Raw genomic sequence first — 13,113 nt, 5'->3', positions numbered from 1 at the left:
TTTTTTGAATGATACTGACTCTATTACAATGTAGTATCTGTTCATAAAAGGGGCGGCCAAGTGATTAGAGTATAATTATTATATTTGAAAGTCATGCGCAGTTTATCTCTCTTATGTGGTTTGCACGCTACAATATAGAAAAGGAGTTCACCTAATGCACATTCTCAAATAGTGATTACGAGTTTTACCCGTCATCAAAATTATACTTAATTATCAACATTATATTTGAGACTCCATAAAGCATTACAACGCATCACATCATGAGAAAATATACACTATCAAAATTGTTGAGAAAAATTAAGATAAAATAAAACCGAGAACAAAAAAACAAAAATGAAAGAAAATACAAGATTTACGTGGTTCGTCAATCTCACTGAGCAAACTAGTTCTTTTATTAATTGTGATGATATACACTACTGGAAATTATGGAATTTCTGACCACCTGAAAGTGATCTTAAATCAAGTCGAAAGTCTTGTTCCTACCACTTTTGGTATCCGGAAAAACCTTTGCTGCTATTTCCGACCACTTTTTGCTTTTGACTTGATTTAAGATCACTTTCAGGTGATCGGAAATTCAATAATTTTCAAGATACATCCACGGTTACACGTTACACATATCATACTTATATAGTTATATGTAACCCTAACTTATTGTACATTTACAAAATTACTCATGTGTCACACCGCTTCGCATCACTACACTCAATCACCAGTCATTTTTCAATAACATATGAGACATACGCAACAAATATAAATATTATTCACTAGCAGAACATCAAAACGCATGAAATTAGTTGTGTTCATGTGAGTGTGTCTATTAGGTATGATGTATCCATAGTATGTCTATTCTTCTGATTTGTCTCTTAATAGTTGTTACTTGCTAGTGGGCATTGCGAAAGGTTTCCAATAAGAAAGCCAGCAGAACATGTTCTGTTGTGGAACCCACAAATCAAAAATGGATCTGATCCCCATTTTGAGGTGTGTGTATTGTAAAATTTGTCTTTGTACAATCTAGATTTTGATTGTAGGCTAAGTATATTTTGGTACTTTTTTTTTTTTTTTTTTCACTTGAAGATGTTGACTTTGAATATTTTTAACAAATGTTTCACTTCCTATTAAGTAAGTTTTTTTTTTTTTTTTTTTCTACTTGATTTGATTTCAGCATTAGGTTTACTAATTAATTACTTTGTTGCAAATAGTTTTTTTAAGTTTGTTCACTAACATAAGCGCCAAAGAGAATACAAGGAGTCTAAAATTTCTTATGTGAATTTCTCTAACCCTTTAAGGAAATAGGTAAAGGCTATTTATAAATAAAATCAATAAAATGTGCTAGCATTAAAATAAAAAAAAAAAATCAAACTTACACGGCTAATTGAATTAATCTTCTGATCACATTAATACAATTAATTCACTATAAGATTATAGCTTATATCATAACTTAACATATCTCTATATTATCAAAGATAATTTGTTGTGACTTTCTAGATTCATGATAAATTAGTAATAATAAATATTTAATCTTAAATAACTTATAAGTCATGAATGACAACTAGCAGTATACTATATATGACCATCCAGTCAATAATGAAACATGATTATTATTATTTTTTTTTAAAGAAAAAAAAGTTAATACCCAATTTAGTCTTTGGCTATAGTGATTTTTTTCAATTTAGTCCTAAACAACTTTTTGTGCTTAATTAAGTCATCGACTTTGATGGTTTTTTCAATAGAATCTTTTGTTAAAATAACTTAGTAATTTCACCTCAACTAACACCCAATTTAGTCTTCAACTATAGTAGTTTTACCCAAGTTAGTATCCGATTATAATGGTTTTACCCAATTTAGTCATCGACTATACTGATTTTCTCAATTTAGTCATTGATTCTAACAATGATGACTCAATTGGGTAAAATCATCAAATTAAAGTCGAGGACCTAATTAAGCAAACAAAAAAGTCGTTTAGGACTAAATTAAGAAAAATCACTATAGTCAAGGACTAAATTGGTATTAACTCTAAAAAAAATGAAACATGATTACTATGAACCTTTTTGTTATAATGGTTATGTAATACAATCATTTCACACAACACTTATTCCAATCGAGTAAATGTTATGACCAAACAACGGCTAAAAATCATGATAGTCAATCTCATTCAATAATCATAACATGATCAAAGTCTAAGTTCATTATACTTCAACTAGAGATTCATATTATTCAATCATTGAATAACTCAAAACATCTTTGTTATCTCAAAGTTATGATCAAACAATGGGTAAAAGTCATGATCAAATCAGTCAAACTCATTTAATAATCATAACACGAAGTCTAACTTCATTATACTTTGACTAGAGATTCATATTATTCAATCATTGAATAATTCAAAACGTCTTTATTATCTCAAAGCAATTGATATATTTTATTAATAACCATGCAGATACATTTATACAAAATTAAACCATCGTTTATTTTTTATTTTTCTAAAACTTAGGTGATCTTAGTTTCGTCAGACTAATTTTAAGCCCACAGGACCCTGCCTCTAGAGTCACTACATTGGTAAATCGCAAGTTGCGCAATCATCCCACCAGTAAGATCTTAGCCTTCATATGCACACAAGAGAACCCATTTCATCATTCTTAAACTTTTTTCCCATACATATTTCCAGTGAAATTCGAATCTCACACTGCCGCCTGCAAACATAACCTTTAAATTAGACGCTGAAGTAACTACGCTAAGTCACGAGGCAATACCATATTTTATTGAACGTATTCATACAAAATAGATTTAGTGTTGTTGCCTTTTTATTACATAATTAACAATTAAGTCCGATTTGTGTATCTCTTGCGTTTTTATTACATAATTTGCAATTAAGCGGACATCTATACATCAGCATTTGGCTATTAAAAAAGACGCCCACCGTGGGGCTCGAACCCACGACCACAAGGTTAAGAGCCTTGCGCTCTACCAACTGAGCTAAACGGGCTTGCTGATTATTATTCTGATCAGCCTTTACATAAACAAAGATTGAAATCCTAAAGTCTTTGTAGCCTTACAACTTACAAGACTACTAAGGGATCAGCCTACCAAATTGGTAAAATGTGGGCAGATGAGTACTCAATTCAATCAATTTTTCAATTGTGCTATACAGATTATTGGCGGATATCGTCAAAAAAAAAAATGGCTAGAGATTTAGAAGATCTATCGAATAAATTTTAGTATTCAATAATAAATACATTGATTAAGATTTTCATCAACTCTTACTATTTCATTGTTCAAAATATGCAATTATCAGTCATTTTTTTAAACCTACTGACTCTATTACATTGTAAGTATCAGTTCATCTATACTTTCATATTTACTATTATTTGATTTATATATTTTATTTCGAGGAATCATAAATAATGCATTAACTCCTCTTAATCCATCACTTTTATTAAGTATTTTTTTTTTTTTGAAAATACTTTTAGTAAGTATTTATTTCTTCTAACTCTTCTATATAACATATGCTAAGCATTAAATTAAACAATTTTCTTCCTCGTTCATAGTCAGAAACTAGTGCATTTTTTGCTAATAAACTTTTCAGTGCTTTTTTGTTTTACTTTGAATGTCTTACAATCAAACTTTTTGGTTAATTTGAATTATTTCAAACTTTAAGTGAATAAGTTATGTTAAAATAGGTAGATGGAGAGAAGATAGACAAAAGATGTTAGGTAAGCGAAGATGGAAATGAACATTATTATAAATGTAGAAAATAATTGAAGTGATACGGTCCGATCTTACATCGACTTTATAAGAAATTGCGAAGTGGTAATTGAACTTGAGGGGTTCTTACCTATTAGACTTGTCTTTGTGGATGGACTCCTCCATTGGATTTGAGTATTCATCACTAATACTTTGTTGATAGGTTGACGAAAATAGTTCAAAGTAAAAAATTTGCTCATAAGATAGTGTGAAGTAATGTTTAAGTTGAGAAAAGGGTTAAATAGGCCCCTAAACTTTACTTCAAAGGCCAATTAGCGCCCTAAATTTTACAAAAGTGTAATTAAACCCTCAAACTTGTCAAATTGGGTCAATGAAGTCCAAAAATTGATAAATGACATGTTATTACAGGTCATTTCAATTCCGGCGACAGATTCCGGCCACTGGTGAAAAAATCCGATCACCGGCGACAAAATCTGGCTGTCCGGTCGTCTTCCGGAGAAGACGACCATACGACCGTTCTTCTCCATTGGAGAAGACGTCCAGATCTGGTCGTTCTTCTCATTGGAGAAGACGACCAGATCTGGTTGTTCTTCTACAATGGAGAAGGCGGTCGTCCGGTCGTCTTCTCCAGTGGAAGACGATCGGACGGTCGGAATTTGTCGCCGGTGACCGGATTTTTTCGTCGATCGCCGGAATTTGTCGCCGGTCTCCGGAATTGAAATGACCTGTAATAACAGGTCATTTATCGGTTTTTTGACTTCATTGTCCTAATTTGACATGTTTGAGAGTTTAATTGCACTTTTATAAAGTTTAGAGGGCTAATTGACCTTTAGGGTAAAATTTAGGGGTCTATTTAACCATTTTCTCATTTAAGTTTAATTTGAGTTTTTTTTTTTCTACCTATTGGCCGGACCTTTAGGGGGATGTATTCAATCATGACTTTTGTAGACATTTAACGACTTTTAAAATGATAGATTTTAATAAACTTTGATGGACTTTCATAGAGTCGTTCAAAACTTTTTAAAACTTTATAAGACTCTATAAAAGTCTATATAAAAAACATTCATAGACTTTTATCAACTTTTTTATTTTAAAAAGTCTACAAAAGTCATTGAAATTCTAAATTGAATACACCCTTACAAACTTTCAATGATTTTAATTCTTATCATTTACAATTTTCTTACAAAACATTTATAATATATCATAAAATTCTTCTTATTATATAGTTCTTCACCCACATCAATATTCTCAACATTATTATTTTTATTCATAATATGCTGAGACTTATATGCTAATTGCTTATATATATTATTAATAAACATCAACAAAAAAAAAACTATTTCATTAGAAATTCATAACAATATTGAACAATAAAATTATAATAAAAGACTTGATAATGAAGAAAATATAGGATAATGAAGAAAAAAATAATTTTATTGAATTTAGATAGGTTTATAGAGTTTAAATAGGGAGAAAAAATAGAGTTTAAATAGAGAGAGAGAAAACATTCAAAGTTGTTAGAAAGAAAAATTGAAATCTTGGGGTTGATGGTTGGATTTCAACTATTTATATTTGAGAAGGAAAAGTCTACAAAAGTCTTCAAAAGTCTTAAAATTAAAAAGTCTACAAAAGTTCATAACTTTTTGAATACCACATGACTTTTAAAGACTCTTTAAAAGTCTTAATCGAATACCACACGACTTTTAAAGACTCTTTAAAAATCTTGATTGAATACCGCCTGACTTATAAAGACTCTCTAAAAGTTTGAATTGAATACCTCCAAACTTTTAAAGTTCATAAAAGTCTTTAAAACTCTATGAAAGTCATGATTGAATACACCCCCTTAGCCTTGTTTGACCTTTAGCCTTGTTTGAAGGTTTGGCATGGGGGAATATCTTGTGCTCACTAAACGTTTTTTCCCCCTCCTTTTGTGCTCACTAAGCTTGAAATCCAAGTTGAAATCCACTTACAATGTCTACATTTGACAAGAATGTCCAAGTTTGTGAGCACCTGGACAGAAAATAGGGTCTATTTCTATTGATATTAGGTCCGTTTGAAAACCTGAAAAATGATTTTTAGAAAATGTTTTTCGGGTTTTCAGTGTTCGGATGCAATAAGAAAATTCAGTCAATAAAAAATTATTTTCTGTTAACTGGGAAAATGAAGGTATTTTGACGAAAAATGACTTCTGCCAACACTCAAAACCTGTTTTGATCGTTGAATGACGTCACAATTCTTGAAGACAACGACGCAAAACATGTTTGTTTGTTTCAGGAGACTCCCGCGGAGGATCGCCCACCTCCATGAACGTCTCTATGGAGACGATCACCGGTTTAGCTCGCTGGACACCAGTTCTGCGCGAAAATATTATTCCGTGCTCTTTGGTTTATGTCCGTTTTTTTAATTTTTTAATAAATAATATTATTTGATTTCAAAAAAATAAAAAATATTATTTTTAATATTAGTATAAATATTTTTATATTTTAAATAAAATAACTAATTATATAAAATGTTTAATTATAAAATTCTACCTTATTTTCCAAAAAATAAACCAAACACACAAAGACAATCTTCTATTGTACAGCCAAATATAATAAAGGAAAATATTTTTTAAAAAATGACTCATTTTTTCAAAAATCATTTTCTTACTTTCCAAACTGACTCTCAGTAATTCTTTGGATTTTTGATTACTTATTTCTTTTTGGGAATAAGGTTCAAATTGGCCACTGAACGTAACCTGAAAATGCAATTAGGTCACTGAACGAAAAAAAGTGCAATTTGACCACTGAACACTCCAAAAATGTGCAATTTCACCTGATAGCAGGTTACCCTCAATTTTAGCAGGTTATCTGCTTACGTGGCAGCTGAGTTGGCATTTTTAATAAATTTTAATAATTACTTTTTATTAAAAAAATTTAAAAAAATAAAAACGACTTTATTTTATTTTTTTCCAATTTTTTATAAAATTTATTATTAAAATTAATTATTAAAAATTATTTAAAAATTATTAAAAATGCCAACTAATCTGCCACGTAAGCAGATAATCTGCTAAAATTGATGGTAACCTGCTATCCGGTAAAATTGCATACGTTTGGAGAGTTCAGTGGCCTAATTGCACATTTTTGAGTGTTCAATGGCCTAATTGCACTTTTTTTTTTCATTCAGTGACCTAATTGCATTTTCATGTTACGTACAAGTGGTAGTATTAAAATTTGAATGTAGAAATATTTTAATTTCCTTGACTTTATCACTCTATGATGATGGGCGAAAAGGAGAAAAATCTAAACTTAGGGTAACACAGTTATATTAAGGGTCTATTTGAAAAAATAAAAAATAATTTCTGCAAAATAATTTTTAGAAAATAATTCATTTTTTAGAAAATATTTTTATTTTTTAATATTTGGTTTAAAGTTAGAAAACAGTTGTCATTTTTTGCTTGGCTAAAGTCATAAAATTTTATTTTATTTTGTCTATTTAGTTTATTTTTAAAAGGGATAAGGGGGTTTTCAAAAAAAAAGAGATAAGAGTTAAATAGACTCTTGAAATATAGGTAAAAGTATAATTAGGCTCTTCAACTTTAAAAAAGTGTAATTAGGCCCTTCAACTTGTTATTTTGAGTAAAATAAGTCTAATTGCCGATAACCAACTGGTTACGGATAAATTATTGATGGTGACCGCGGGAAATTGTCGTTGACCGCCGGAAATTATTGTTGACTGTCGCTATTAAAAAAAAAAAAAACTTCCAGAACTGCAATATCCAGTCTTCTTTTCTCGGAGAAGATGGCGTCCGATTGTCTTCATACTACCTGCGTCCGATTCTCTTTTACCATCTACTCGTCTCTGGATTGGTCGCCTACACGTCTTCTCCATTGGATAAGACGACTAGACGTGTGGCTTTTATGCGGCATCAATGGCGGATAGTGAAAGTTGCAATCTTCATTGTTCAACACCCCGCTGGAGTCATTGTCTGATGAACCGTCTTTGATGTCCATCAAATCTTTGGTCTCCAATGACAATTGTAATAAACCACAGTTTGTGTGGAGCGGATGGATCTTGGTTTTCGATTGCATTCTTTATTTTCGTTGGAGAAGAACGATCGGTGAGGGTGAAGGTCAATTTTCGACGAAGGTGGCTGTAAGCTGAACTTTCTAGGTGGTGAATAACCGGAATAGGTTACCGGTAAACATAGTTTATTTAATCTATTTGGAACAATTTGAATGTTTAATTAAAATTTTTTAATGTTGAAGAGCTCAATTACATTTTTGGTAAAATTTAATGACTTATTTTACCATTTTCCCCAATTTGTATAAATATTTTCATCATCATTTGTTTCGCTATAATACATCTCTTTAGCCCCTAATGAAATTCGAGATCTTATATTTGTTTAACATATAAAATCATGCGACAATCGCCTCCTCAAATCAAATACCAATACGGTGTCTAGCCGGAGGCACCGCCTGCATGAACCGAATAAAATAATATTACTCCGTACCGATGATGTCAGAAACCATATTTTTTTTTCTTTAAAAAATATATTATCAACTCAAAAGATAAAATTAAATATTTATTTTAAAAAGAGAAAAATATCATGCTTTAGTTTTAGGTTTTCGTTGCCCTTTCTTTTTTGCAGGCGCTGCAGATCTTGCCCCCTCCTCTTCGTAAACCTTTTTCTCTCTCTCCACATTTATTTATTTTGTAAAAAATTCAAAAAAAATAATTTTTTTAAAAGAAAAATCTCTGTCATCACATCTGTTCTCAATAAATGTCACAGATCCGCTCCTCTTCAACCTTCTTTACTCTTGTCAAAAACTGACCCTTTTTTCTCTCTTCCCTGTCTGCAATTCTGTCCCTTCATGTTTTGAATTTCTCCTTTCCCTTGTAGCCTTACCATACACTTTTGTACAGCTCGCCCAGGTAATCCTCACTGTTCTCTTCGTCTTTGTATGTATATGTTCTTGTATGAAGCTCAGGCTCTCTGGGATTAGTTCAAGTTCTTTAACTTGGGAAGAATTACCCAACTTTTCTGGGTTTTTAGGGCAGATTTTGTTCTTCTGTTTTAGGTTAAAGTTTGAATTTTTTTCCCCGAAATCGATATGTTTAAATAATTTTTTTTGAATAAAGTTCGTGTCTTTAGCTGCTTCGATTTGAAATTCCATTGAAATGGATGATTTTTGACCTTTTATGTTCAACTTTGTCTCTGAAATCTCTCTAGATCTGGATGGGGATTTTTTGTTTATGTAATTTTATATTAATTGTAGTGAGCTTATTCTGACCTTTCAATTTCTTTTATTTTTGGACAAATCTTGCTGCTTTATCTTTATTAAAAAATTCAAAAAAAAAAATAAATAATACTTAGGTAGTTCAGATCCGTGACTTAGTCTTCGATCTCTATCCTTAACTTCCGTGTTTTTGGTGTTGAAACCAGGTTTTTGTTTCGTTGTTCCTATACATCTTGTAATTATCTCAAAGGAATAAAGAAAAAAAAAATTTTAAAAAATATGAATCACTTTCCGGTTCAGCAAAGCGGTTTCGTTGCCTGCGAAGAGAAGAGGAGCTCGATTTCCGATAAGAGAAACGCCGTGGTGTGCCCTAAGCCTCGCCGTCTCGGCCTCAACGCCGCCGTCAACGACCCTATCAGATCTCTCCGGTGGCATATCAGGTAATTAATTCTCCTCAGCTTTACTGCGGTTTCTTGCTGGATTAAAAGCTTAGTAGGAATTCTGTAATGATCTTTTGAAATCTTGATTTTCCGGCAGCCATCAGCAAGATGTTTGTGATTCCAGATCTGGATCCGATCTTCTGAACATCATCCTCACAAAGGTATTTTGCAATCATATACTTAGATCCATGTTAGGGGTTATGTTTAGTTAGGAGAAAAATTCGCAATCACTATTTGAGTACACGAGCTAAATCCGGTCGGTTCAAACTAAGGTCGATAGGCCGCTCCTATTAGGAGTTTAACTTGTAACATGATTACCAAGTCAAAAGACCAACCAATCTAAGTAAATCATGTCGGTTCAAATCAAGAAAGCCAATAGGTCGGTTCAAATCAAGAAAGCCAAAATTTCGCCCCTACGGGAGTTAGAACTTGTAACCAAATCAACAGCTTGACCAACATGGCTGGGTTGACTACCCGAGTGCATTGGGTAACCCCGTCAGGTCAAATCAAGAAGGCTAATAGGTTGTCTCAATCCCCCGAGAATCTAGGGGCTAATAGGTTGTCTCAAATCTCAATCCCCCAAGAATCTAGGGGATTTTGAACTTGTAATTTGGTTACCCGGTCAACAGTCTGATTAATTTGGTTGGATTGTTCTTATTAATTGTATTTGATTTGATGAGATGAATTGTTGGGCAGGGCGGGTATGGTGCAGAGCAAACATCGGCAGCGCAGGCAGCCTCGTCGCCCCCATTTTTTTGCGGGTCTCCGCCGAGCAGAGTTTCTAACCCATTAGTTCAAGACACACGGTTTGGGGACGAGAGAGTCGCCCCGGTGTCGCCGCGGGCAATCCCGATTCCCTCCGGCGTTGTTGCATCATCTCCGTCGTCCACCCGGAAGAGCGAGGGGTGCGCAAGAGTGAATTTTGGCAACAAGCCGGCAGTGAGAATCGAGGGTTTCGATTGCCTGGACAGGGATCGCAGGAACTGCAGCATCCCTGCACTGGCCTGAACCCAAAACCTTAAAATCCCCAAATACAACAAAAAAAAAAAAAACAAGAGAACAAGGCAGATTAAGTAAATAGTGAGTCCATTAGCAGCAGCAAAAAACAAGAAGAAGAATTTTTAGCAATTTCCAGATGAGATGATGAGTGAGTGAAAAGCAGCATGATATATGATCCCTTTTGCACAGTGTAAATATGTTTAGAGGGCTGTGTTGTGCCTGTAAGTATGATGATTATGAGAGGAGTTTAGGATTTTAATGATAATATTTAGTTGAGAGCAAAAATCCCTCTTTGTGATGTAAGTATGAATGAGGGACGGAGGGTTTTTGAAGATTTGTGTCCATTTTGTAGACTTTGTGTTGCAGAAATTCTGTGAAGAATATGTGTAGTTTGGTGTTCTGAGTCCACTGTACTCATTTCCCTTTTTAAATGGAATATAATACAGAGTTTTATTATGATATATTCTTAATTCTTACTCTCTTAGTTATAGAAAGTGTCTCATTTCTTAAGTAATAATCTGTTCATATACTTTCTCAGGATACCTGAGGCTTGAACTCACAACTTTTCAAATGGAAGTCCAACTTGAATACTATTAGACCATATAGTCTTGATTCAATTTATGATTTGATTCTAATAACTTACACATTTTATTTTTGACTTTAACATTAGTTCATGACATAGTCATGTGTTATAAAATTAAGAGTTAATTTCATCACAGGTCCATTGTCTTTGGTGTCAATTTTAAATTTAATCTCAGGACTATCGTTTTTGTCATTTAACATCCCAGACTATTATTTTTTGAACACTTTTAATCCTTCTCATGAGTTTTCTTATTTTTAATAATGACATTTTTGTCTTTTTATATTTTTCTATTGTTAACTAAAAGTGTTCAAAAAATAATAATGTGTTAAATGATAAAAACGATAATCTGAGACTAAATTTAAAATTGTCATTGTATGAAAAATTAACACTAAAGTTAATTTTAGTTTTATGAAATTTAAAGACTACAAGGCCGGTAAATTGCTATCTTATTAAATTGTTAAAGTTATTATCTAATGAATTGACTTTCAAATTTTATAGAGGTGAGACAAAAAGACAAAATGCAATAAAACTACGACTGGTTACATTGTATTAATTAATTATAAAAGCGACATTATAGTTTATGATTGAATTCGAAACTAACTATTATAGTCAATAATGGTGGGTTTTATTTTTTTTTAAGCTTCTGATTTTTATTTTTTATTTTTTATTTTTTTTTAAAAAAAGTTTATTTTAAGGGCATTCATTAACATTTTGGGTGGACTTTGAGTTTACGTATCAGACAATACTTCTGACCTACAACGATATGAGATTGACGTTTCTTGGATAGCATATCTCCTTATGTATCCTGAATTTTGCAACCACTTGGACATTATTCCATCTACCATATTTCATATTTGTTTACCATGCTGTCATAAAGTTATACTCCGTATCAATTTAATTGCAATTATTAACCTTATTATTTTTTCAGTTTATATATAATCAAGTTGGAATGAAAATTAGACTTCCTATGATGAGAACATGTAAACTGATTTCATTCGTTCATCTAAGACGAATAAAGGTTATAAATTAAGAAAAAATACTGTGATATTTTCGTAATTATTACTGTGCACTATGCACTATTAGTTATATGATGATATACATAGTTAATCTGTTATGCCACCACAATTTTTTTCTTAACAATAATTATAAAATTGACTTCGTATTGTTTTTTTCACTTAAACCTCCAACCATTAATGAATTCTAATGGGCAGTTGAGATTAGTCTTCACTTTTTGGAGAACCTTGATTTACTTTAGGTCACACTAGTAAAGTTTGACTCTTACTTGAAAAAATAGTGATTTATTTTTAAAAGAAAAATAATTTTATTACCCTAATATATAAAACAATTATAATTTTTAAAATTTAAAATTAATTGAATAAAATTAAAATTTTCACTTTTTAATGTGTAATTCGAAAGGTTACGTAGATAAGTTAAACAAAATTAATTTGGATTGCTCTCAAAAGGTTGAATCCCTAACCAAGGCCTCCCCACGTTCTGGGATGATATAAATCATGGTAACCCCTTAACCAAGGCCTCCCCACGTTCTGGGATGATATAAATCATGGTAACCCCTTAACCAAGGCTTCTCCACGTTCTGAGAGGAAGTAAATCATGGTAACCCAACTGAACACAGAGACTCAGAGACTAGATCTTTGCTTAGTGCGCACAAAGAGTCTTCTCACTTTGAAAGGTTGCTCCCACACCGTCGCGGGTAAAACTCGATCTCGGGTCATTGTTTCTAAACTTCACTTCTGTGACCAACTGAGTTGTCCATGCGGATAAAAAAAATAATTTGGATTATGATTCTTTCAAGTTGGTCCACGCACAATTATTGCGTGCAATTACTCTCTTTTTTCTTTTTATATAAAAAAAAATTAAATTAAATTTTGGTTTGTTGGAATGGTGTGCGGGTGTGAATGATGATGCTTGGAATTGCTTGTTGGCCACGCGAAAACAATGAATAATTGTGTGAACTTTTCATGGTTGTGGGTATAATGTGTGGTCGTCGTACCATATCAACATTAGCCCTTGGATTCCATAATCTTTCTACTTTTACATTTTGGTTTCCTAGCCTTTAAGTGGTTCACATAAAATTGGATTATTTCTGTTTTCTTTAATAAAACTATCAAGCATGGAACACCTAAACTATATACATATATTTTTACGTGAGGTG

The 13,113-nt window shown here is 32.1% G+C and overlaps 1 protein-coding gene and 1 non-coding gene across 2 annotated transcripts; one reads left to right on the top strand and one right to left on the bottom strand.

Moving 5' to 3' along the window:
• Positions 1-2,907: 2,907 nt before the first annotated feature.
• Positions 2,908-2,980, bottom strand: TRNAK-CUU. Its single transcript has one exon. It is a non-coding gene; the product is annotated as a tRNA-Lys (tRNA).
• Positions 2,981-8,352: 5,372 nt separating this feature from the next.
• Positions 8,353-10,813, top strand: LOC109156900. Its single transcript, XM_019304787.1, has 4 exons — positions 8,353-8,613; positions 9,125-9,358; positions 9,456-9,519; positions 10,055-10,813. Exons 2-4 carry the CDS (start codon positions 9,198-9,200, stop codon positions 10,364-10,366), a joined length of 537 nt encoding a protein of 178 aa, XP_019160332.1. The 5' UTR covers positions 8,353-8,613; positions 9,125-9,197; the 3' UTR covers positions 10,367-10,813.
• Positions 10,814-13,113: the final 2,300 nt, after the last annotated feature.

This window comes from Ipomoea nil, unplaced genomic scaffold (genome assembly GCF_001879475.1).
Source record: "Ipomoea nil cultivar Tokyo-kokei standard unplaced genomic scaffold, Asagao_1.1 scaffold2759, whole genome shotgun sequence".
In the NCBI taxonomy this organism is placed as follows: Eukaryota; Viridiplantae; Streptophyta; class Magnoliopsida; order Solanales; family Convolvulaceae; genus Ipomoea; species Ipomoea nil.
The sequence above is the reverse complement of the archived record's forward strand: the minus strand, read 5'-3'. Positions and strand labels throughout refer to the sequence as shown.

Excerpts from the sequence above, each read along its gene's own strand:
- LOC109156900 (XM_019304787.1), top strand. The coding sequence starts at position 9,198 with ATGAATCACTTTCCGGTTCAGCAAAGCGGTTTCGTTGCCTGCGAAGAG. Across the intron at positions 9,359-9,455 it reads TCTCTCCGGTGGCATATCAG|CCATCAGCAAGATGTTTGTG; the intron begins GTAATTAATTCT and ends ATTTTCCGGCAG. Across the intron at positions 9,520-10,054 it reads TGAACATCATCCTCACAAAG|GGCGGGTATGGTGCAGAGCA; the intron begins GTATTTTGCAAT and ends ATTGTTGGGCAG.